The 27,860-nt window shown below is 39.6% G+C and overlaps 1 protein-coding gene across 2 annotated transcripts in view; it reads right to left on the reverse strand.

Moving 5' to 3' along the window:
- Positions 1-21,564, reverse strand: part of SH3D19 (SH3 domain containing 19) — an 84,100-nt gene extending 62,536 nt beyond the window's left edge. Inside the window, exons 1-2 of one of the 2 annotated variants that reach the window (XM_065692658.1) lie at positions 21,210-21,564; positions 4,310-4,349 (exon numbers count right to left, since the gene is read on the reverse strand). In XM_065692658.1, the coding sequence (XP_065548730.1) occupies positions 4,310-4,349; positions 21,210-21,327 (158 nt within the window). In that variant the 5' untranslated portion in view covers positions 21,328-21,564. Of the gene's footprint in view, positions 1-4,309; positions 4,623-21,209 lie in introns of those variants that run through there. The other variant, XM_065692665.1, reaches the window with a different exon arrangement.
- Between the last annotated feature and the right edge of the window lie 6,296 nt (positions 21,565-27,860).

Raw genomic sequence — 27,860 nt, forward strand, 5'->3', positions numbered from 1 at the left:
TCAACATTACGTAGCAGAAGAAATAGAAATGCAGAGAAGCTTTCACTAACGGCATTCTGCTGCATAAGAAAAACTAAACCCAAAGTAAGATACAAAATGCCGTTCATAAAAATGATAACTTCATTTACCAGGTCCTCACTAAAGGGATCCGTAGACCCTTTGATCAGCCACTTCAAGTGCTCCTTTATAAAGGAACAAAAGAAGGGTTGCATCTATTTGCATTGTTGACTTGATGTATTTAAAATAAAAAAGACCAATTTAGTTCAATCAAATGAAGGCAACCAGCTGTTAAAGAACTTGAGCACATTACAATCAGCAGGCAGACTATACGCCAGTAAAACCTAGAAACTCTTTCTAGAAATGAACTAATTATTTTCTTCCCCCTCCCCACTTTGAGGGCAAGCTTTCACAGTAGACTCCTGGATTTTAGAAATCAAAATCTCTTCAAGTGACTGTTAAGCTATTAAGTCTCTTAATAAATTGTTGCAGTGTTTAGCTACCTTCATCCTCTCATCTCCAAGGTCAGGGCAGCTACAGTGAGTGATATCACATTACAAGACTGTGTTTCAGGAATTTTTTGGTTCATAATCCTTACCCCAAAGGGAAAAAAAACCCAACAGCACAATGAAATTAATCTAGTTCCTTCTATGAGTTTTAGTCATGTTCAGAGATGAACTGCAAATATGTGGATGCCTGAAATCTTCTGTTCTATTCCCAGCATATAATTTTTAGTTTGAAAACCTCTAGAAGCATAAGACTAAAGGGGCTGCTTCTTTTAACCTAACTGACCTGTGTTACAGCAGTGCATGACCTGAAGCTATCAGAGCCAGCAGTGCGTGACCTGACAGTAAAATCAAGAAATAATGATAATTACAGATCACAGTTGCCAGTACGGACATATCTTTAACACTGTCTGAAATACAGCCATTAAAGGATGGTTAGTATTAGGTCATGAAATTAAACATTTTTTGATAAAAATTTAACATAGCAATAAGCATTATTTAGATTCAGAGACCATCTGTTTTACTAATGTGCTAATATTTAACAAAAAAATCAGTGCATGAAAAAGATATCCACAGGCCCTGTTCTGCTACTCCTCTCTATCTAAACACTCCTGCATGCCAGATGGTTGCTAATTGCCAAAAGAGACAAATGTGCATTAATGCAAATTTTGTGAGCATTATCTAGTATCCGTTTCCCTCCTTTTAAAACATTACTCATGCATTTTGATTCACCCACTCCCCAAATGTCTTCCCAGTGTCGTGCTAGATCCCAGTATCACCGCTCAGAATACTCTACCTTCTTGCAGCATTTCTTCCACACTAAACATCTCTTAGGCTAGTAACATAACCAGAATATTTGTCACAGTTCCTGATACCGCTCTAAACATGCTTCACCCTGCATTATCTAAATGGTATCATCTTATAATAAAAAGAACTATATTAAATGTCATTTTTATACTGTTCTATCTAGAACAGATTTTTATATGCTTCTCACTGCAAATGAATTATGTCCAAGCTATGCTTTAACACTCTTCCTATTTCATTGTATATGAGCACTTTATCCTTCATACTGTGGAGACTCAAGCACAAGCTGATCTAGAAATACACAGACATAGAAACACGTAAGAACATGGTGTTGGAAAGGACAAGTTTAGACCTCTGCAATCACAAGAAATATTGTCACGCGTTTTTTAAGCTGATCGTGTTCCAGACTAAAACTTAATCTTACAGAACCTGAGGAGGTGTTGGTGATGGTTGGATTTGGGGTTTTTTTTTCCTCTTCTTATCCCAGTGTTCCACATTTGTGATTAATTTAATCAAGACTGCTGGGCAAGAACTCACCAGGGCTTTTTATGAAATAAACTTCTACTTCTCTGGCTCTCTCTTGGAAACACCTACACCCACTATTTCATCTCAGGATATCTACCTTTCTTGCGGCTCACTGGATAGGTCTTTATCTGGTCACCTACTATTCTCATGTCCATCTCCATTATTTTATGGAGAAATTCTTGTTACTAGACACTAAGTCCAACTACAAGGATCATTTTTGTTCCATTTCAGATGATGAGAGGGATGGCACGTTGTTCTTTTAAGAGATGCATCCCAACACATGCAGCTTAAGAAGAAAGTAGACAAGATGCCCTTGAGCCACTTTTCTTTTTCCTTTGTCATGAACTGTCCCCAGAGAGAAAAGTGTTGTGTGTGCAGTAGCTCATTATAAAATGGCATAAGCCATAAAACTGTCCCAAATGGAACTCAAACAGCTCTGAAATGCTGCCCATGTTACACAAGAAGTGTGCTTTGCACTTTAATTAAAGTCTTGCACACTTCACTATTTAGTTTTCCCTCAGGTCTTACAGCAAGGGTCTTCATGCGGCTGCAGCTCTTTTCCCAGACATGATACAGCCAGACTGGGGGTAAGAATCTGACCCAGCAATTTGTCGCCACATGGTTATGCTTCCAACTATAATGAGAAATGAACCACAGAGTGTAGCAGTATCAATTAGCACAGTACATCAGCTAAGTAAGGCAGGCTGCTCCTGCTCTAGCCTAGAAGCAGCAGTGAGGTGCGCAAAAAACCACACTACCCTTTAGACAATGACTTGTCTACCTCATAGCTCATCCTGGAAAGCAGAACGATCATGACATGATGGCCAGTGAGATTGAAAAGGGAGCAGAAGATACATAATACATGGTTAGAAAGCACCTGCACTACTAGTTGGAATAAAAGACTGTTGAGAGCTGCTTTTTTTCTGAACATTATGAGCCACCTACATCACACTGTCAATTTCCCCATGTTTTCCAAATGAGAATTCGGAATCTGTAACCCAGACAACTGAGGGCAATGTTCTATTGTGAGGGCTGGTCCACATGTGAAATCCCTGTTCCATGGGAAAAAAAAAAAAATCAGAAGTTTCACTTTGCTTTTGGCTCCAAATTAGAACTTCTAAAATACTCCAGACCAAAATGGTACTGGTGGGGAGGATCAGCCAGAAGAAGGGGAAACAGACTGAAGCTGCTTCAAGCTTAAACTAAACATCTTTATAAAATCAGATTTCCTTTTGATAATGACTTGGATTTGACATTATTGTAGTACCACATGATCTAGTAAAACTTCAGACATACAGACCTGCATGTAACTGCATCATTTTGAAGAAAAAGGCTAAGTATTTTTAATCACAGAAGAAAACCAGGACATACAGTGATGTTTTAAGCAGACATAAGTAACGTAGGTAATCAAAGACAAAGGTAATACTCCCCTGCAACTTAAATACACTGTTGGAAAGAGCTACAATGCTGTTGCAGATATGGGAGGGAAGGGAAAAGCATTCTCTCTTCCATCACATCACACAGTAGATACAACTCATCAACTGTGCTATAAGAAAAGGCTACAGTTCCCTCTGTTCTAGCTATAAAAGCTACCCCACTGTACCATAAAAATATAACAAAGAAAAAAAATCAGACTGTAAAAATCAAATGAAAAGGCCATGTTATGTCAGAAGGCTGGACACCAGGGGCATTCTTTGGAAAGGCTTTTCAAAAAGGAGTAGAAGAGCCAGTGTTAGCTGGTCTGCTCTATCACTTTACTTCATTAAAATCCCATTATCCACCACAGGATATGGTCGAGATCCTATTCCCTGGTGGAGAGTTGAAAGGGAGAGCTTAGAAATAAGGCAAAAGAGAACAAGATTGTTTTTAAAAACAAGAGGAGTAGAAGGAGAACTACAGAAGCTAAAGGGAAGATGTGGCCTTGCAAATCAGTATCTGAGAAGTTCATGGGAATTGCTGATGGAAATTCTAAATCCAAAATGTTTGTGCGCATGTCTGTTTTGTTTACAACCCATTTGTTTGCTTCTCTCTGTACTGAAACCTTAGGTATGATGGTTATAAGTTTAATGGAATAAATAATAAAGTGTTGCTATTCTTGACTGAACCAAGAATTATTTTTCTTGTTACAGAAGCAAATAATCCAAAGAAGCAAAAGTCATGAGAGCTTCTTGTCTTAAACCACAGTTTTACCAAACAACCCTCTATGTGATACATAAACAAGCCTTTGGATTTGAAGTGCGCAGAATTACAGTTTAATAAGCCCCGTTAATTCCTTGGAAAATTTTGCCTGTAAGGAATATAAAAACATTACCCTTAACACAATTATTTTGGTATTTCATTACTGTTACCAAAACAGAGAAGCAGAAGAATGGCATTTTATTTTTCTGGCCGATTTCCTAGTTCATCCCAAACAAGGAAAAAAATAAGGGAAAAAAAGGAAAAGAAGGGAAGAATAAATACAGAAATATGGTTCTTACCCTGAAGAGCGGCAGTCTGGTTTATTTCTTTCAGAGCGATCTGTGAGAAAGGAGGCATAATATCAGCACAAAAGTTGGATGTTCTTTAGCAATACTAGTACAGAAGTCTTAAAAGAACTGTGACACCATATGACTAGCAAAACCAAAAGCTAATTCTGTCGTAAAACTGTTTTTCTGCACTGGACTACTCTGTCTGAGACTAAGTAAAATTACTGCAAGTTTAACGTTTGTTAAAATTCCTCTAGTCAAAACACAGTGTATGTAATGTTTTGTATTAATGCTTTGGAAGCTTCCCCTCCCTTTAGCTGAAATGAATAGGACTTTAGTTTAGGGTAAAAATAAGGAGAGGGAAGAGGAAAAAAGGAAAAACCACAGATTACTCAGCGCAAAAAAATCATTCCATGAATCACGGCTGGCAGAGTTCCCTGACAGGATGGGAATAAAATCAGCAGTTGGTTGCAGCAACATCTGCAAATACACTGAATCCAGTGCAGCCCCATCATTAACTCTTCCGTTTCTGGGTATTCTAGATAGTGAACCTTTCTGTGCTTTTGGAAAGGGTTTTGTTTATCCTCCACTTCAATTACCTTATTTGCACTGATGAGACTGACCTGCAAATAAAAATCTAAACAATACAATCACATCAACTCAAACTTATTTTGCTGAGCAGTTTATCAGTTGCTAAAGCCATCTCTAGATACATTTCAAAAAGTTTTATTTTTGAAAGCTCTGATATGCAAAGTATAAAACACTTCTCATAAGAGTTAAGATTATCATGCAAGCATTACAAAATAATCACTCTGTTGTGTTACTAGAGTTCACATATTATGACTTATATTGTCAGTCCAGAATATCTCTTATCACATGAATGTTTGAACTACCTGAAAGAAGCAATTGAGATTTGTGTTCCCCTAAAACACATATATGCTAAAATCAGAGGGGATTTTAATAATTTATTATGGAAAGATCCACCATGCAATTAGAAGGATACACTTACAGCTATATATAACCTCCCTTGACCATGGTAACTTTGCTTCTGATTCCATCTGTGTGTATTTTAAACAGAAGGCTATTTTTCTTGTGTTAGTAAACACTTCACTAAAAAACTTGTCATTACAGAAGAATAAGAGTCTTCCAAAAAAAAAAAAAAAATACTCAGATTGTATTTTTAAGCTTAAAGCTCTTGCATTTGAAATAAAATTTCTTCTCTTAACACACATTTGTTTCTGTAGTTTTATTTCATGTACAGAAGAAACATTTTCCTCTCCACATTTTATGTGCTCATTTGATTATGTTTTCATTGAAGCAGTAAAAAATTACTGCATATCAACACTGCTCAAAGTAGTATCTAATGCTTTTTCTATTCATAAGTGCTCCTACCGAGCTGTCATAGCCACACAATGTATAATTTATTGTGTTTCTGACTCACAGTGATCTCCATCACACCATGCACTATGCTGATAGCTGGAAACAGGATGGTACAGCTCAAACCAGAGTTACAGCAACAGTTGTTCAAACACACCCAGAAGGGCTCCTTCCATCCTCATAGTTTGTTCATGTAGCTTCCTTACCTGTACGCACTTTAAAAAACTCGGCAGGACTTCCTACTGAAATCTGTTTGCTATGTGTGGCTTGTTACCAGTGTTCCCTATTATATATGCAGTCACAGCCTAACAGTATTCAGACAAATATCTTCCCACTTCTTAAACACTGTGTGAATAAACCAGTGAGAAGGAAGAAAAGAAGTCAGAGCACATGTAAATATAGCATCTGGGAGCTCTCCCCCTCAGGCCACATCCAGTCAATAGATCCATCACTGCTTGGCCACACTGCCGCAAGCTGCTTCGTCCCGGAAGTCAATACAACTCCCTTTTCCTTTTTGTTTAATTGAAATGTTGAAATGGGAAACATTACCTTTGTTTTCACATATTTTATTTACCACTAAACATAGTGAAAGCATATCACCCACATGTACACTGGTCTTACGAAAAAGAACAAAGGCAAATAAAATTCTATAAGCACGCAGTTAACATTTTAAAGCAGAAATAAAACTGCTCCTGTTTAAGGCTATTGTGAACTTAATCTTTTAAAACTGATTTAGTATCAAATGTAACAAGAGACTCAAAGAGCTGAATGTTTCAATTTAGTGCTTAAATTCTGCAATTCTAGATGCTGGCTTGGCATCACACATGAGCACCAATTCAAGTAATGTCACACACCTCTTGAATATGAAAGCCCAGAAGAAACAGGCTCACACCAGAGACATTGTTTTCCTCTGTTTATTTTGCAAGCTTCTTCAAAGTATCTTGTTGCTAAGAATGACTTCAACTGAAAAGTGTGCTCTCACTAGAAAAAAATTTAAGTATAAACATTTAATGCTATTGAGAAATTAGTGGAAAGTTAACACCCGTTCTGCTGCTTCAAACTACGGGGGAGCTTCCAATGCAGTTACCTCCCAAAGTAGAACTTCCTCCCTCCCCTTACCCCCATCCCACAGCTTTTAAAAGATGAATTGGCTGAAGGCAGCAAAGAGGGGCACATACCATTTCCATTTCTGGGAAATACTTGATGAAATTTTTTCATCTTAATTATGGGTCTTGAATTGAACAGCCACCAGAGGGAGCAGGATATCATAATACTCTTCAGGAAAACATGCAGCTATCTCCATCTCTGTTGGATTTCACCCCTGACAGCACAGCAGTGGCTTCATAATGAGAAGTAACAAGATGCTTGTAACAACATTTCTGTAACAATAGCAATCCTCTAAATAAACCAAGCGATGGGAAAGTGGCTAGCAACACTGAAGTACAAAATATATAGAGAAGTCATATTCTCATAATAGGCAACTGTTGAAAAAGGTTACACACCTTGTCCTAATCTGAATGCATTAATCCCCAACGAGCATACTTTTGTAAGCCTCCAGGCCTCACCAAATGTAGATGCTAAGACTGAGGCAGCAGCTTTACAAGGCACATGTAGAAATGCAATGGATCCTACCATATGAGTATTTTGGTACCATGTATCTTGACTTTTACCCAGCTAAATGGCACAACAGCGTCTGTTAGCCAATTGCATCAGGTCAAGAGCCTCACATTTTTCCTTTAAAATTTCTCCATTTCAAATTCATTCAAACTAAACTGTGCATTTTCTGGGGAAAAGATTTGCATTTGTGCAGGCTTTCTAACAGTAGTTGCTTTATTCACACTGAGATAAGCAATAACTGCCATCGATACTGCAATCTTTTTGTTTTCCATCCTATTAAGGCACACTGTGGCTCAAAGCAACTCTTTTTTTATAGCACTTCTTTCAGGTAAGGAGTCAGAACAATGCAAATTAATTCCACTGCATAGAATCTACTATAAATTTCACTCAATTCTGTTAGGAACTGATATACAGCAAAACCCATAAAACTGAGCATTTATTTATGTGTTTTAGCATCATAACAGCAGAGTCCCTTATCTGTTGTTTAAAAGGCAGAAGGTTCAAGGAGAGATTAATAAGCAGCTTGGAAGACACTTTCTTCATTTAGTTTATGTATAGCTTTCCCTTTACTCCAAAAGGCCACAAAACCAGGACACACTCAAATTTGTAACTGTAAAGACAGACAGTTTTTATACTTGCTTTAAATTCTACAGTATGCTGCTGAACTCCGGAGCAGTACATTGCAGGGAAAAAACCAAAACATTATTATCCCCCTAAATGAAATGACACTTGTCTGTCACTTTTAATACTAAACAGTAGCCCAGACTTGTAACCACAAAGCACCCCTGCAGTTTTTTATACTTGGAGTAATGCTTTTTTCCCCACTCTTAAGCACAACTGATACATGGGAGGACCCCAACACATACCTAAGAACGCGTTCAACCTCTGTGGTTGAGTATTTGATCTTGAAGCCTAGTGACCAAAAACTTGTAATTATTCCAAAGACCATATTCTTTAACTTGCTGAAGAGATTAACTACTGTCACCTTTAAAGCCTTCTGTGCACTTTTACAATATATAAGTGGAAAAAAAAAAACCAAACAAAACTGGACAACAGATGACACATTTGCCAGTGGTACATCTGCTGCTGATTTGGTTTTGTGAGCCTGAATTTCCATCTCCTCATTCTTGCTCCTATGTTACTCCTGCATTGCAACAGCAAAAGTGTGCATGCATCAGTGTGAACATATGTGCCAGCCTAAGAGTGGGGCTGATTGCAGAAACAAGACAGAAAGGAAACAGACTGTGTAACCTCTCACCACTTCCCAAAAAGGTTCATATTATAAGAACCTAGACCAGACTCGGCACTGGGAACTGGTCTTGTTCTCAGGCCATGAATGATAAACAAAATACATACGCAATCAAGTATAGGCGGATACGCATGTTACCACACTTGTACCTTCTACCAGACTTTTTTAAGAGGGAAATTTAGGATACAGTTCTTTCTAAAGCTCTTTTTGCAAGAAATGAGCAACTGCTCTAAGTACAAATCCCCACATCTTCATACAAGACATCCCAGCGATAGTGCAATATAATTCTTAGATTATGTACTTCAGGTACAAGCAGACACAAACACCTGCAAACAATCATGATCACAGAAGGAGCAACTCAAGACGAGCCCTAATACTTTTTATTTTTATACTTTGATGAGAAAAATACCAATTGACTCAAACCTTCTGAGACAAAGGGTTTATAATCACAGAATCCCTTTCTTCCTAGGCTTTTCAGAAATGTTAGGTCTACGTTTCTGAAAAACATTTCTCTGATGTTGCTAACAGCCAGTAAAAGGAAATTAACCCAAAACAGAGATTTAGCATGCCTGTAGAAACTCCGCATATTCCTCAACTAGACAACAGAGATCAGTTTTATGGTACGTCTGCCTGCCATAGGGTGTTGATACATGACATATAATAAATGCAATACAGTTAGACATGTGTGAATAAACACTGTATTAAAAGACCATCTTATAAGCATTCATACACCATATGCCAAATCCAAATGTATTCAAATATTTTGCTGCTCAGGGCTTTGCCCTGCCTGTGGACCAGCACTAAAAGAGCTTCCATCTTTGAACACCTGTGCGTAGGTACAATTTCTTGCCACAACACGCCCTTTACCACACTAATCAAAGGCACACTTCATACCTGGGGACCTAAGACATACACAGGGAAATACTGTTGTTGACTGACTAAGACAATCATGATAAAAATAAGAAGAACCATTTTCTGTAAGTTTTCTATAGGGCATTTGTCTTGTTTGTTTTGTGTATTTTTCTGTTGAATAACAGTTTCCTAAACCTATGCATTCCTGGCCACAGGCAGGATAATTTGAGGCGATGACTGCAGGGGATATCACTTCCACCATTTAAGCAATTTCCTTTAACCTACAAAGTACAAAACCATGTGTGCTAGAAACAGCTTTTGTTGTATACGTTTCAGATCATTGTTTACACTTTCTGAGAAATCACACCCTAACTTACTACTTTCAGAAAAAAGAATCTCCATCTACTACACTCTATTATTCTTGGATATAAAACACTCTGCAAATCCCACCCTTCCCATCCTCCCCGCCAACCCAACAATCCTTTCCCATTGGGCAATTAAAAATTTCCTGAATTTGCTTATCCAAAACAGTATGTTTTTATTGTTGAGATAGCAAACTTCAACAACAAATGACTCCAGTATGATCTTATGTATTACGTACTTGGAAGTGCATAATGGAAGTGCACTGTGGGCGAGACACAGATTCACAGTAATGTGCTGCATATCAATTCAGCAGAAGCTATTCCCACTTCATTATCATAGGAAACTAATTCAGCTTTAAAACAAACAAGAAAAATCCTTTCTTGATTATCTCCCCCTGTGAGGCCACTGACAGCAGCAGAGATGACGCTGCTTTCTATTTAGGAATCAGACATTCTGGTGAGTGCAAGTGCAGAGGTCTGAACTTAGAGAGGAACTTGGAGACTAGAGGGGATGAAATGACGAGAGAGAAAGAAATTTACTTATTAAAAGACTGCAACACACTCAGCCATAAAAGCACAACCTCTATAAAAACAAGAGAATGAACCAAGCAAAAAAACAGTATTTTTTTTCTCTTAAGATATCACTGAAATACTCAATAGCTTGTTCTTGGAATATTTTGCAGTCCCTTGTCACTATTTATTATGAAAGAATCTCCAAGTCATTTACCCAGTTCACATAAAACACCAAGAGAACATTCTTAAACCTCAATGACTTTGTTGCAAGTACTGATTTTCTAGAGAAGTGCATTTGAAAATAGCCTATTAACAAAATATTTTCCTCCAGTGACATGGGTAATTGTGCCCAAAAGCCACACAGAAATAAAAGTACTGGGAAGGCGAATTGCTTCTCAAATGCATTGGATTTTTCTTGAGTATCACAAAATGGATTATTCCCCAAAAGATCTCTTGCACTTTATCATAAAATAAATGTTACAAGATCTAGAAACATCATAAAAGGGATTAATTTGAAATTGATTTGTTGAATAATGTTGGTATATACTCATAAATTGTTGCTACCTGAGATAACCTTCATCCATTAGCTTTGAGCACATGCTTAGAAGTTGTGCAACTCATAGTATTCCACAGAACAGGAAGCCCAGCACTTGTTTATTCTTGAAACATGTAATATTTTAATCCATATCATTTCATAACATAGAGATCAGCATCCAAAATTCATTTTTTAAGATGTGAGTCACCTGGCATTCTGAAGACATTTTGCTGAGGGGTGTGATGAGTTTATCCACATCTATTCCAAGGTAAGTGTTAAACATCTACCAAATCCCATTTAAGGAACCTATGACTCCTTTGTTACTGGTACAACATGTGTGCATGTAAATCTGCATATGTGTGCCCTTTGGTCCTTGATGGCCATCCAGATTAGAAGTCACTATCTACAGCTGGATCACTTGCGCTATGATTCCACCACCTCCTTCAGAAGGCCCACCTGTGTAGTAAATCTGATCACTCAGCCATGACTTCTGTGTCCACGGGAAAATGAAGGTGCGCAGACTCACATGACCAATACTAAATTAGGGTTTTACTACAACTTGAGATAGGAATTTGAAACAGAAGGCAAATTCAAATTGGGAGTGCACCAAAAGCTCCTGGCTAATCCATAAGAATGCCAAAGATCAGAGGATTACTGCAGCAGCCACAGGTCGTATGTGACTGTGCCAAGGACAGAAAAATGCAGTCACTGGACACCAGTGACATTACTTTCTTAACACAGGTCTGCATGCCTAACCAGTGGGGAACATACAAATTTCCTCCCAAGCCCTAAAACTGAAAAAGATAACAATGGTTTACAAAGAGGGAAGATAGGCAGAAAAAAGAGGGGGTCAACAAGGAAATGGCAAGTCACGGAATAGAAACACCACCTGCTGTGATGAAAGGAGGCAGACAACCTCTACAGGGCACAGGGATTTTATACCACTTGGTAAGATTTTCAAGGATGCTCAGCAAAAATAGGTATGGTTCAGAACACACAGCTTGGCATATTATATTTTATTTAAAAATTGAAAATATGGTTGATTTCCAACAACTAAAAAAACCTACAAATCATAGTAAAAATACTGTGGCCTGTCTGTGTACAAAATGAAATCAGTAAGTCGCAATTCCAAGAAATGCCTTATAAACAACCCCTTATATTAGACACCTACACCTTTCATTCTTCCCATGTGACCCTTTTACTTTAGGCAAAAGCTGACTGCACCTATTCCTGGGCTCCTGAGAAATTACAGTATTTCACAGAGCTTTCACATCTGTTTTTCCAAATATTTAGCAACTGTACTTCCTCCTTCTTCCAGCCTCTCAAAACATACACAATAGAAAAAGCAGCTATTATAAAAGTAATTCTTTTAGCTGCCTCTAGCCTTGACATCAGACAACATGTCATCAGTCTTCTGAACATAAAATCCATCCATTCAGCTGCCATTCATGGTAATATGAAGCAGTTTTCCTACTGTTCAATGAGAGACTTCAAAAACCATAAGGCAACTTAAAATGACCAAGTAAAATGATGGCAAAGCCATAAGCATCCAGAAGCCCTCAAAACAAAGGATCCTGTGTTTACCACAGACAAACCCAGGGTTCACAAGCACTCTGGTAATGCTGGTAAAGACTGTTCCAATTCTGTAGTACCTTGGAGAGATGTCTCTCCTTCCACATGCTCCCAGACCTCTCCTCTTCCCACTCATGTGCACACACCTAAAAGGCCTACACGTCCTGTCAGAGGCATCCAGCCCTGTAAATACACTAATAAGTACTTCTACATTGCTCTGATGCCAAGAGTAAAATGCCATAATGACACACCTCAATTAAATAGTTCTTGATAATGCATCCACCAACATCAAGCTAGTGGACAGCAATTAGAGAAATTAAACGTGCCTAATGTCATGGCAGCAGCTACCATGCACTTTCCAGAGCTGATACTCGTGATCTACAGCAAGCTTTCCACACCAGCATGGAAAACTGCATTTTTGTCATCATGAAGTTATGCTCATGAGCACTGGATATATGAGGTCTGCAGCATTATCCCATCTCATCATTCTGCAACATTTGTCACATTCTTCTAAGCACTGTCTTGACCTGCTTAAACGACATATGTGGTAGACTGCAGCAAGTGTCCTACCCTCAGGAACTCCATTCTCAGGTGAGAACTTCATTGTTACAGTCAGGAGAACCCTGGGTATTTTGTCATACTTGCAAAGGTTGGCAAGCATATGACAAATGACAAATCTTACAGCATTTGCCTTCAGATAAAATGCGGCACCTGAAAATGCTGTTTTCGAAGTACTAGGTAGAAGGAGAAATATTTGTTCCATAACTTTAACTTTGATCCCAAGTCCCACATTTCTATTAGTTTCTGCACCCTTTTTTACAGTGCAGACAGTTATAAAACGAATACAGCACACTGATGGAGCACTTTATTATGAAAAAGTTATCGGAATGCTGAGCTTTTTTTCCAGGCATTTATGTCCCAATAGGATGAGCCAACAATATTTTAATAATGAATAACATCACAGCACACTGTACAGTCATATATTACTGTGAATGATTTAGCAGAGATGTGCACAACCTGAACCAATTTTCATGTGCAGATCTATGATATTGAGTGCTCAGGTTTTAATGCAAGTTGCATGATGAATACAAATGTATCACCTGAAGAAAACAACTGATATTAATTTTAGCTGATCTCTTCTAAATAGAAGCAAAATGTTATACCTGAAGAAAAAAAAACCACAAACAAATGGCTTCTTTTATGCATACAGTATTCTATCTAGAGGGTGAAGGGATCAGAAACCCCTCTGTAGGAAACAGTGCTTGAAAATTTACCCAAGTTTTTAACAGTGTGACTTATCATCCTCAAAACCATGTTCAAAAAGCAAAATATCAATGAGAAATTTATCATTGCAATCCAAGAACTAACGAATACCCAGTAAAAATACCCACCAGCATGTAAGAGGTAGTAACTGATTTTATGTAATGAATAATTGTATTCCTTACTACCATGTAAGATTTGAAGATCAAAAGTGTAAGTGGATTCAAACGAGGAACTGAACTTCTGAAAGATAAATCCATTGGCAAAAATACAGTAGGACCTCTCATGCATCCTCAAGAAGTTGCTAAGGCATTGACTGCAGGGAAGGAATCTCTTCTGGAAGTAAAAATCAAATAGGCAATGTTCGTTGCATACTTTCCTGAAGACATTTGTAGGCAATCATAAGAAACAGGTTACCTGAGCAGTTGAATCTTTTGTCTGGTCCAGTAGGACATTCCTCAGAATATGAAAAGTTATAAGATTTTTGCTCCATGCCTTTTTCCAGTTTGCACACTGGGGCACATGAGAGCTACTACCATGGCTCTGAAAGGGGAGGTGGTACACCCTATTATTTACAGAAGCAACAATGTCAGTCACTAGATGTTCTGATCACACTATGTTCTGATCCAATTGCATTTTCTCCAAAAGCCTGAACAATCTAACTGAAGTGGTGACCCAGACACAAAATAAATACAACCTCTACAAGCTTAAGGGAAAAAAAGGCAGTAGGGAAGACACAAACAATAAGATCTGCTCCATTTATCTCCTACTATGGTATGCAAATTTTCAGCCTTGCTTTGAGCCAGCCCTTTGAGCCAGACTCGAACACAGCTACATATAGCCATAGAAAGCAGGTACAGATTTGTTTTGTAACATATGCAAGACTTCATAGACCAATTAAGTTCATCTTTGAACCACCTTATTTAGAATTCCATTAAGTCTTGCATGAAGATCCTAAATTGTTAAGTCAGAATGTCCAACTGATGTTTTTAGAATAACACATGAAAACCATACACATCTTTGCTCATTTACAACACCACCTGAAGCAGTTAATGTAACACAGCACTACATCAGATGGTCAATTTAAAAATACTGATATCAATAAAAACCTGTCTTTCAAAATTCATACAGTTCAAAGGGAAAAGAAGTTTTCTTCCTATGTGCTATCAACCACTTAATCTGTGCTTTCCTGCAAAACTTATTTTTGTCCTTCACTGAAGGGAAGGATGCTTGCCAAGCGTAAACCACAGATAAACAGACGATACATTGTCTTCCCAAGTTGGCTGTTGGAACACTTCAGTAACTTTGGTGCATGCTGATTTTCAAGAGAACGGTAAAAAAAATCTTGGCCAGCAACAAAGCCAGGGCTTCCACTCTATTTTGGTACAGTTTGAGAACCCGAGTAAGTAAGGCAGGACTGCGCATTGAGAAGGTTGAAGAGGCTGGACTTCTATAGTCTGGCAAAGAGGAGGCAAAGAAGCTGCTGCAAAACCCTCTCTTTCGGTAGACTTTTCAAGACACAGCTAGACAAGGCCTTGGCTGAATGGCTCTAGCCTTGGCAACAGTCCTGCTTCAAGCATGAGGCTGGAATAGGTGACCACAGAGCTCACTTCCATGGCCACAGACACAAAATCATCAAAGCAGAGAAACTAAGCCATGCTAAATGTAAAGCACTGTATTTAACCATAGATAATAAACATAAGCAGAAGTTTATGTCAAATGGCTTTAAGAGCTATCAAACTTTCTTTTCATACTCCAGGTATTGTACAAGATACTTGTTGAAGCAACACATGGAGAGTTATATCGATTTTTAATGGAGAGTCAACACTGCTTCTCTGTGGTTCCCAGATTTTATATCAAGGTTCACCTCTCAAAAGTAAACACTGGCAAATTTATTTACAAATATTAAAGTTTTTTCCATCTGTAAACAACCACCACTATGATAAAAGCTTCCTGCAATGAGGTTATGATTCATTCTGCCCTTTGCTGCCCATCCCCATTCTTTATGCAACAACCCCAATTTATCATTTGTTACCTTGACAGGAAATGATTGCTTGCAACACAGTTAACAGCATGGTCTTTAGGCAACCATAACTCAGTGGGCTATTCTCTGGTTACAGACTCACTGCTCCTTATGCAACGATACATTCTTGTGCCTTGCTTTGGCTATAACCTAAATGAAGAAGGTCCATTTCATCATTTACTACTACCATTAATACTTATTTATAATACTTATTATTTGTCCTTCTACAGTTTCCTTGGCTAGGGAATCACCGTGTAGACTATCAGAAGTTACTGTTATTTTTCTTAGAGCAGCCTTCATATCTAGAAGAATTGTTTCTTCAGAAGACATAACATTCTTCGTGGTTCAGTCTACACTCTTGGCCAAGGAACTGCAAACAGGGTTTTTCTTGCCACTGACAGTACACTTAAATTTCAAGATATGTTGGTGAATTTCCCTGTATAGGCTACAATATTTAACTTCCATAAAAGCTTTAGCTAGTATCTTACAGTGACCTCAATCAAACTACATTCAAAGCCTATGAACTTTAGTGGAAATGTGTGCATCATCTTAAACGGAAAAGGCCTAATCGGGTAATCTTTTTAATACTTGAATGATACAACATATCAGCTCCAATTAGAGATTATTACAGCAGAACTATTTGTGCTCCTCAAATGTCAAGTGTTTTACCTTGGTGGTGTCCCAGGCAATTATTAAAACTGAAGCCCTTCAGCCTGCACTGGGACCAAAAAACAAAAATAGACTAAATCCCCAGAGAAAGATGGAAGAGAAATACCCAGCTGACAATCAATTCTACTGCTTCCTGACCATCCGGGAAAACTGATCAAATATGTAAAACAAATACCTGCTCACATACTGCCCCCACTCATTTTTCGCTAAATAAGAGGCAGTAATGGTTACCCTCACTCTGGACAAGCAGAGCAATTTCCTGATCAGCACTGAAGAACACAGGCATGCAGAGGAAGAAGTATCAAACTGAACAAAGCTGAATTCCATTCTGTACGGTGCTGATCTTTATGCATCTTAAATATAAGATTTAGTTAGAATTTTAAGAACACAGCAACTAACTCTTAGAGTCACCCTTCCCCTAATCATGCTTTCTCTCTGCTCCAGAGTCACCAGCACCCCTTGGGAAGCACTAAGGTCAAGACGTTCATGTTATGATCCATGAAGAATTTCAGACCATCTTATTCTTTACTTCTTAAGGCCAAACACATATTTTGTATTAACATGGAAACAACTGCTGAGCATTCATTTATCTGTAAAAAGTCCATGATACCTGCAAATTCATGTTCACTGAATTTCAGACACACTACACAAATGTACCCCTATAACCTCTCAGCATGTTGAGCAGTGAAATAGTCAACCTTAATTTGTTATATTGGACACAGCTCATTGTTCTCAGCTTCCAAAACAAGTCAGCACCAGTTTGATGTGGGAGTTGTGGGAGCGTAAAGAATTGATCCAACTCTGAACTAGATCTCGTTTTGGAAAAAAAAACAACAAACACCAACAAAGGACTCAGTCATCAACCAACCACAAATAGATTATTTCACCCATAATCTAAAATTATCTTATAGATTTTAAAAGGTTCCAGAAAACATCTGGAATGCTACAGAGAAATGAGTGGAAGGGGGGTGTAGACAAAAAAAACCCAAACCAAAACAAACCAGAGATATTTCAGTCAGCACAGCAAAACACGCAAAATTTACAGCCACTGTGTGGGAACAAACCACAGACAAGCATTTGTGATAAGTAAAATAGAGCAATATTAAATTAAGTCAAAGCCTTGCCTTGTATTATTGACCATCTGTACTTTTAATCACACAATAAAGTACAAATCCCAATAGCTCTTCATTATGAACCCAAATAAATTTCATTATTGACTTCTATATTGGGCAATTCTATTTTATTTCTAAGTAAAGAAACATCTGCCACATCCATAATGGGCTATTCTTTCTCAAGGAACACTGACCAGAATTCAAAGTGAAATAATACAGATACTGATTATGTTAAGAATGCCTTGTGCACTTTAGACAACATCAGAATACTGAGATATTCCCTCAGCCCTAATGCAGCAGCAAGGACACATAATTAACCAACACAGTTCATAACTAAGATTAACTACATGCACTATAAACTTTCCTGCAAGTTTGTTTATGTTAGTCAGTAGTCACAGAATAAAAAGCTAGTCAGAATGCAAAAGCACACCAGATTAAGGTCCAAAGTTAGGCTGGAGAGAGCCCATAAGTCTATAAGGAAATGGGATTTTAGTTTCATTTTTTTACTATTGTTGGTTGTTTGGGTTTTTTTGCTTCCACTTTATTAAAATCAAACTAAATAAAACCACTAAACATAAAAATTCCAGCATTTTCCATTACTTCCCAGAGCAATAACGTATGTGACAGAAATATGCGACAACAGGGGTGGAAATCAATTATTTTACTTATTTATATGGCAGTAAAAAACCCTAAAGGTTTCCAGCAAGACTGGCTTCCTTTCCCACAGCAAGTGACCAGATAATTCAGTTTAATGAACTCATGCAGCTACTTTTATTCTTCTGAATTTTTAAAGAATGTATCCTAGTTCTCCTCCTTATCACTTAGAAAACTATACATGTATAAAAAAAATAATCAGTCATCATTTTCTTAAACGGAAAGTCATTTCATTAGAACAGTCCCAGATTTCTCTACTTAACATCTTCCCACAGGTTTTCCAGAACATGTTAATTAAAATGCTTTCTTAAATTCAGAAAAACATTTCCATCGTCATGACAGGCAGTGGGTAAAAGCGGACAGTCAGACAAGTTACCTGAGCTATCTACAACTGCTTCATAGACAAGGATGGTCCTGCAAATCTCATCTGCTCATGTCTCCAAGTTTTCATTTCCTGCTTTAATATCAGCTCTATCATTTGTCTAGTGCTTAAACAGGCCTCTTCAACTCACTAAACCAGCAAAAATGCCCCCAATCCAGAAACAAACAAAAAATGACCAACCAATCAACCTCCCAAACAACCAAATAAAAACTCCCACATGAGCAAATCTCTAACAGCTTGCAGGATGCAGTTTCGCAGCAACCTAAGCCAAACTAACTCCTCGCTGGCATAGTCTCTTACCTCCCTCCGGCTGCATGTTCCTACTCTTTCTCTTATGCCAGCTTCAACATTCATCAGAACCTCTATAAAATCATTCCAGACAGCTGAATCAGCAGACTCCCATCCACTGAAGAGGACAAAAAAATGGTTCGCAGCTCAGCCAACGCACCAGAACAGGTTGGTGCAGGTTCCAGTGAGCACAAGGGCTCCAAGCGAGCCCTCAGCAGCTACTGGGAAGATCAGCCCAGGCTGCCACCAAACCACAACTCTGGCAACAACACTCACCAGCAGGTAGGGCAAGCAGCGGAGCTGACACACAGAAGAGAGCAGAAGTGAAGAACCACAGAAGAGATCGCACCTCCAGCAGCAGCAAGCTGTTAGATTAGTTTAGCTGGCTTCATCCTACAGTATGTGGCATAGCATAACTGTGACTAGCTTCAAGGGAAAATACTACTTCTTTGTCCCACAGTTTCCTGTGTTCTGGTCCTCCAATAAAACATCACTAATTACACGTCTGAGCGTTTAGTAAGACAGAAGCATTTGTGAACTTTCACCTTTCAACTACCACTTTGTATACACGCCTTATATGTGCAGGACAAAGGTGAACAACTGCCCTTATGCACTTTCATGTATAAGCTGCACATACCAGAAATTTAAGTTGCTTACATTCACAATTAGTTTAACAGACTGAAATGCTTAAATTGACTGTCTGCAAAGATGCAACTACAACATTTCTTAGACCCTGCAAAAATATCCAGCAGGCTTATTTAACACCTATTTACATTACCATTTTGGCAGTGTAACTGCATATTACATGCAAAAACAAAAAAAAAAAACAAAAAAACCCAACCCCACTTATGTTCAATAGGCTTATAAATAAAGGCGTAAGAGAATTGTCAAATATGGGAAGAACAGCAAACTCATCCACTTTGGGTGATACTCTTCACGGTTGCCTTAAGAAAGCTCCGCTGGGAATCTTCATGTGGCACGAAGATTCTGTTTTCGACTGTAGAGTCTTGCAAACAGATGGAAAGAAGGCGAGACAGCTAAAGCAGAATGCCATTCATTCACACATACTTTACACTACTAATGTAAACAGTGCCTGGCCCATTTCAAAGAGGGATTGTCAGGACAAGGTAATAATAAAAGTTAAAAAAAAAAAGACACAGGTCCTTTATTACTGATAGTAGCATTGTGTTAAAGACAAACTGTGAGAACAAGCTTTGTTTTACAAGAAGGCAGCAAAGATTTTATATATATATATATGTATATATACATACAAAAGCAGCAGAACTGATTGTATGCTTTCCGCTAATAAAAATCTCCAGAAGAAATACCTTTAAAACCCAGACATCGTCACTAGCAAGTGTGAGCATTCAGCTATTGAGGAAACCATTCAGGAACCAACACTTGGGTTTTTGCACCCTTTCACCTAGAGAAGGCAAAACCCTGCACACATGCCAAGCCACAATGGTCTCAACAGGCTCCTGCTAATCCTGCACCTGCCCAGCTATCCAGTGCCATGTGCAGGGTCACAGGAAGCCACAGGACCTGCCTGTCCCGAGTTGCCCTCCCCAGTCCCTCAAATTGCTGTGTTTTTGTCATCTGCAAAGGAACACCCCATTTATTGTTGCTTGTGGATGCAAAACCACATGAACTGTATCAGCTGCTATATCGTTAAGGTTGTATCAGAATTATACTAAATCGGAATATTTGAAATTCAACTTTAAATACACGGTGTGGCTGATATTTTCACTGGAAACGGCCCTTACGAAAACGATTCATTCTGGAGCAAATTTTATGCTGACAGAAAAAGAAATACTTACATTCACACCTGAGTGACTACAGGAAGGTGATACATGTGTTGCCCCTCAGTTAACAATGGTATCCGAATTATATACTAACAACTACTGACAGGGTCCCCTCGATTATGGCCTTTCAAATAAATGCTTGTTGTGACCTTCTAGTCTCTCTATAAAGACATTGCCTGCTCCCAAGCTCCCATCTCCATGCTTTTTCACATACATCGATTTTTGTCTCCTGTTTGCAAGGCCTGCTGTCTGTATCCACATGGAGATGGTTACATGAGGACAACTTTTGACATCCAGACGTTCTTCCACCTTGGTACTCCCAAGAAAAATCGGAATTGTCTATCCTTATGTGGCATCTTAAGCATCTGGATTTATCTCTGGTGCTCAGTGCATGTTCGTGTCAGCATGAGCTCACAGAAGGCACGGGCTCTGGGGATGAGAGCCCGCTGGGTGCGGACCACGCCGGCCCATAGCTCGGCTGCACCTGAGCTGAGGAGACTGTGGGTGAAGCGGCCCGGGTGGGCACACACCGGGGCGGCACCGCCAACGCCACCCAGCCCCTCGCAGGGTCTCAGAGCCGGCGACCGGGCCACGGCTGGCCCAAAGCAAGAGACGCCACGGCCCGCCGCGCCCCCCGCCCCTCACCTGCCGCCGAGCTCAGGGCGACCCGCCGGTGCCTCCTGCCGAGCTCCCGCAGCTCCTCCTCGTCCTCCTCCAGCCTCCAGGCTTCAGCCATCGGCGGCAGGGGGGCGGCTGACAGCATTCAAGAAGCGGGGGCTGCCATGTCCGCTCCCCTCAGTACCGCCGCCCGGGCCTGCCCCGCACCTGCGCCCTCCTCGCCCGCTTCTGCCGGCGGGCTTTCAGCGCGGCCAGCTCCGCGCTCCTGCCAGCGAGGCGAGCGGGGCCGAGGCGGGAGCCAGCGGGCTGGAGCAGAGGCGGCGGTGGCGGCCTTTCCTGCCCATCCGCGGCTCTCCGGCGTCAGCAGGAAACCCGGCGGCCGCCCGGCACCGCCACAAAAGGGGGCGGAGGAGGCGGCGGCGGGGGGAGGTACCTGGCGGCCGCCGCCGGGCAGCGCTCCTCCGCGGCGGGCACTTCGAGGCACCCCCTGAGGCCAGGCTGGGCTCCGGGGGGGTTTGTCATGGCCGATGCTAGCCGGGGGGCGTTTGAACCCGAGCACCTTGTGCTAAGGTGGAAGAAGGGGTTGAGGCGAGGGGATAGGAGATGTGCCTCCCCTAGGGGCGAGGGGAAGGGGTGGCCGCAGCCCGGCCCTCCGGAGCCGGGCACTGGGTGGCCCGTAGGCTGAAGAAGGCAGGCGTTCAAACGGCGGCCGGCAACGATTCGCGGCCAGGAGGATGTATTTCTTGGCGTGGGGTTGGTTAGGGTGGTTTAAACCACTTAAGGAGAAGTAATCTTACGGACACACTTGAAACGGTTGAGGTACACACTTCCAGCGCAGAAGCGATAGGAAAAATCTGGCCATGTTTCAAGGTGGACAGTTAGAAGGCAGGTGTAGTTTTAGTTTTAACCTTCGTATATTTATTTTCTGGGCCTCAATTGCTCATATCTAAAATTGAAGTTATATTGCTTCTTTAAATCATACAGTCACTGTAAAACCAAGTCCTAAATGCTTTTACAGATGACTCTATGTTAGGCACCGCTAAAAAAAGCATATAAGGAAGTTAAATTCAGATGCAGCTTTGAAGCAGGTGAATAAGGTGCAGTAAATCAGTATGTGGCCACAAATTAGACCAGAAAGATGTAACAGAACATTGAGTAATCCTAATGTTGAGCAATATCTGTGTTGACTCACTAAGCACCCTCTGGTCTGTATAGTGAATAAAGCAGATTGTGCAGGTTGAAAATAAAAGTATGTGATCACAAAACTGAAAATATATCATACAAATGATTGTCTATGCATTTCTTAATGTTTCACATGTTGTGAAACGTGCTTGTCAATGTGCTTTACTTTACAATCATTGATCCTTAACAGATGTTTTTTTCACTGGAAGGTTTAGTGTTCAAGTGGTATAATAGTTCCACTTTGAAGTACGTAAGACTTTATAGTATAAAAGGACATAAGGCCAGGCAAGAAACTGGATGTACAGCAGGTATGCGTTTTCAGAAGCTTCATGCTTCAGATGGGTGGATTGCATGGTAGCCAAAGGATTTCACCTCACAAACTTCAATGCAAGATCAGCATTCTCTGTACATGATCTAAGCTGGATACGAAGTTCCTCAGTGAAGCAGTGCTGCCACGGATAAGCTCCATGGCTGTGTCACAAAGCCTCACCTGTATTGAGAAACACACAAAGGTAGTTCCAATGCGGAAAGTATGAGAAGAATAGCAGAAGAGAGGGAAGTCACTGGTATGTGCATGTGTGAGAGACAAAAGAGAACCTCCTTGTAAAACAAACAGTATGTGTTGTGTTCTGGTTCTTCCCTGTAGAGCTAAAATACAGCACCTGTGTTCAGTTCCTAAACTCCACTAACCACAAAGAGCAACAAGGACCATCCATTTTCCACTTCAGAATATCTATCTCCCTTTTTTATACTATGTGTTTCACTACTGCTGGGTGGGGGGAAGGAAAGGAAGCTTGCTATCATGTAAAATTACCAAAGAAGGAAAAACCAAAGATATACCATAGAACGTAACACAAATAGCCCAGAAAATTGAATTAAACCTTCTTTGGTTGCTGAAATAATTACAGCAAGGTGTCCAAGCATATAAAACTGAAAAATACTTTTGGAGAGATCCTAGGCCTAAGAAAAACATGTCAAACAGAGTAGTTCCAGCTATGGGTAAGAAAACATTCCCCAAAATATCAAATAATACAGTATAGAAGGATCATAAGTATTTAATGTTGACAATCATCAAGAGTTCCTTAGTGTTCACAGGGAAAGTCATACTTAGAAATGAATATATCAAGTGATGAAATCTCTGGCCATATACTGAGCTCTGCCAGCAGGAAATGCAGCTGGGACAGGGACAGAGTTTTAGAGCTAGAGGAGCCGTTCAAGACATGCATGGAACTGATTGAAGACAGATTTACAGAAAGGAAAAGATCAAACTGAGAAAGGAAAGAGGAAGAGATTAAACTAAGATACAATCTGTCTGTGGATACAAGATTCAGATAGCAATAACTGATATACTACAGTAAACAGTACTGGAAAGAGTTTTTCAGTACTACTGGAAACAAGTAAAAATTCCCAGCGTTTAAATGAAACTCAAGTGCAAGGCAGCACTGCATGAGATACTTGAATCACATTTATTGCAAAAAAACGTGCAATAATGAGCATTGCCTCCAAAAGGAGTTTGCTTACCAGCAGCTTGAATTCTTCAGGGTATGTTTTCTGTAGGTGTATTTATGTTGCCTGTATACAAATGCCACAGGCATTCAAGCTCAGAGGTGTTTTTTAGGGTTTAAATGCCTGCAGAACAAGTGTATGTAGGGTAATACACAGGAATGTGCAAGACAGTATATTCACATACTCTTCACTTCTCTCAGCTGCAAAATCTGCCAATATGTAACTCTAAGGGACAGAGGGTGAATGTCTAGAGCTCCATTTCTTACAAGTAATTCTCTTCTAGTGAGTACTTGCCAGATGCACTCATCTATACACTGACTGAGCTGTGACTCACTTGTAGTTTATGTTGGTATTTTCAAGTGATAAACAGCTTTAGGGTTTCCTGTCAATACAACAATACATTTCTTTATCAGGCTTGATACCTGATAAAGGTGCGTAAATAATGGAGGAACCTAGGAAGGAGGTAGGCTTTCACAAGTCTGCAGGAGCTAGATGGATGGGACTCTGTCAGAGTGCTCCTGAGCAGCAACGGCAGATCTATCTTAGCAGTCTTGGAACAGATCCTGACACAGCCCTTTATCTGGGTAAGCAGTTTCTAGAGGGAGGAGAGTGCTGTGCTTTTGGGTCTTGAGACAAGCAACAAAACCAGCTGGTGGAAGAATCAAAAGAGCCACAGTTGCTGGCTGGTCTAATAATAGCATAGGCCAGACAGTGTAATTTGTGATAATTTGGCTCAGATTGGAACACACACACAAAAAGACTTCTGCTGGTTTGCTGGGCCCAGGGGAAGAAGGAAACAAAGAGGAGGGAGGGATGGATTGGACCCAGCAATTTGAAGTGCAGCAGGAATTAAAGCCATGTGGGAAATTCTCTCCAGAGAGCCAAGGAACGAAGGTCCTCTGTTCCTTTTCAGTGAATAAACTGATAGAAATTATAAAACAGAAGTAGAAGGGGAAGAAAAACTGCACATAGGAGCAAGCTGCAAAAGTTTTATAAAAAAGACAAACAAAAAAGCAGCAGAGCACTTGCTCTAGTCTCAGGTAGTTAAGAGGAACACATCAGCATGTGGCATATGCTGCTTTAAAGCCCTTCATAAACTACAGTGTATTTGTGTCTTACAAGCAGGGTAAAATAATTGCATTCTTGTACTTTAGTGAGAATCTCTGCTGCATACTGTGCGTAGGAATAAAAAGACTTTTGTATATTTTCATAGCTACACTTCTCCAAGAAAACAAACCTTACATCTCAAAAAGTCTGCAATTTGGTTGTTAAAATCTGGAAATTTCTCACTCAAATCCTACTTTATCATATTTTCTGTACTGTATATACTTGGACTTTCACAATGGTAGAGTAAAAGAAGGAAACAACTGGGTAAATGGGTCTTTGAACTCTCTGCTGAATCCTTACAATTAGTCACCTTGCCACTTATTATTTTTTAAGTATTCTGTTCTGACTTGCATCCCTGGAATTGCCACTTTGCTTGGCCCTGTGAAAAGACACTGTTTTTCAACAAAAAATACCAGCTCTATAGAACTGCTTAATTGAAGTCGCCCGTGTAGTCTCAATGTCTATTCAGGTTCTGCAAAGCAGCTGAAGCCTGCAATGAATGTATCAGTGTTTGGCTGAGATACAGGAGCCTCAGACCACAAAAGAAAGCAGACAAAGGATTTTTTTAAAATGCAGAGGATGAAAAAGAGTGTTTTCAAAAGGGAAAATGTAGCCTTTGGACATGACAACATTATTTTTGTTCTGAGTAAAAATAACACGGGTCTCGTTCAACAGATGAATGACGTTGGCAATATAGCCAGCATAGGAAGCTGACATTGCTGAGGGCCAAGATCCAATAATCTGATCTCCATTTGTGTTCTGCTGGTCCAATGGGTTTTAGGGTAGCTGGAGAATGATGTATCAGGAGCCTGCAGGCTTTCTGAAATGTCTCCAGCTAAGTGCAGGTTCTACTTGCACTGTCGCAACCACTTGTGTATCCCAGCGTATCAGCATGACGACAGTCTAACGGTAGATGGTTTTATGATGAGTGAAGATGATTAAAATAGAGGATTATTGATTTCCTTGAATAAAGACCTCCTTATTGAAGCACTAGGAAATTACCTTAAGCAAAACTGGGGATTTTGAGAGTGCTCTCAAGAAATGAGAAGGATCTCTGCGTGAAAGCAGCAAATCCAGTAATTTCAAAAGACCAAAAACTGGCAGCCAGGTGGGGAACACCTTTTCAGGGGAGATTCTTACAGTTGTTAGTTTTTAGTATTAACAAATACCAATAATAAAACCCAATAATAATATCAAATAATTTTGGTTACTTTTTCTGTATTCCCACTTTTGGTGATTAAAAGCACCCGTTTCTCTCCTGCCATGTTAACAAACATCTCCTACTAGTATTTTTCTCTATTGTTAGTATTATCACTCACAGGTTAATAAATATTCTACAGCCTTCATGATTAAAGAAAATAAGGAAAAGAAATAGAAAAACTGTGAGGAAACATGGAAAGGAACAGAGCTGGTTCAGAGGTAAACACTTCTTAGAAAGAGAAGCTGTCAAGACTAAATTGATTCGTAGTTTGAGTCCTGAAGTATTCACATTTACTCTATAACCAGAGAATTAACAGCAGACAGTGTTGATGTTGTGCTAAGTGAGCTGGCAACAGCATGATTTAAGAAGTATTATCATATTGGACACACATGAGTCTAATACCTAGGAACATACAATGCCAGCCTCTGGATGAGAGTCCAGCGTTTCTGCTGCAGTTTGCACTTAAGTGTAAAAAGCTGACAAAGGAAAAACTCACAGAAGACAGCAAACACAGTCCTACCGAATCTTCAAAAGGTGAAGCGGGGTCATGAATTTGGCCATTGCAGTACATTTAGAAGTTTCTCACAGTACTGAAATTAGTTACAGATAGGAGGAGCTCTGATTCTTCCTTTTGTTCTTCTGCCATGAAACGCACATCAACTGCCTTTCACTGGAAATATATATGACATAGAGGTGGATAATCTTCACAGTTCAGTACAAAGATTTGCAGTCTCCTGGGGTTTTTGTGGTTTGGTTGGTTGGTTTGGTCAGGATTGTTTTAACCCATGGTACCACCTGTGAGCATTCAGGCAGTCAGTCTGTCATGTTTTTCTTATGCTGAACACTGACACAGTTCACATTTACCTGAAATGTTCACAAAGGTATGTTAATATTCATCAGTAGGATAATTCTGCAATTAAATATTTTTATAATAATTACTACTCTGTGACTTCAGTGCTGAAAAGTTTAATATTAATGAGGTTGTAACATTCTACTTACATTAATGTGTGTTTTCTAATAGACGAACACTTTGCTAATGTGAAAGTTTTTCAAAATAACTATTAAAAATAGACTATGAGTTTCCAACTTTAAAAACAAGTATTTTGATCACTTACAGACATTATTTTTCAGTCATACGTTTAACAACACACAGCTTCTTAAACCAATTTGTTTTTTATAAAAGCTGAAGAATGGAAAAACAGTTTGAGAGCTTTGATTGAGTACTTGGCCAGGACCCTTGACAAATTTTGGATGGCACCTGCTTATTTTAAGCCAGACAGCCAAACGTGATGCAAGATATTGCACTGTTTCTCAGACATTCATTTTTCAATTTATCTGCTCAGAAGGGAGGGCCTGCATTCCTCAGGAGCAATTAAGGGAAAAATAAAAATAGTCCTACAGGATAGCATCAGTCCTGTCTCTTTCAATTTTACACAACTTGCACTCTAATCACCAAATGTCAATAGAGGAATAGATGATGACAAGCATTCTCATCATCAGTGCCTCCATACTGGCTTTAAAGAGGCTTGACATCAACATTCACGTTTGTAAGAACCTATTTTGCTAGGCTTTTAGAGGTCCTGCACTCCAGTTACACCTACTTATTTAAACAACTGTCGTTTCTGAGCTGACAACTCCAGAGTAATCAAGGAGATACCTACACTATTTACATAGATGAAAAA

This window comes from Lathamus discolor, chromosome 1 (assembly GCF_037157495.1).
Source record: "Lathamus discolor isolate bLatDis1 chromosome 1, bLatDis1.hap1, whole genome shotgun sequence".
NCBI lineage: Eukaryota > Metazoa > Chordata > Aves > Psittaciformes > Psittacidae > Lathamus > Lathamus discolor.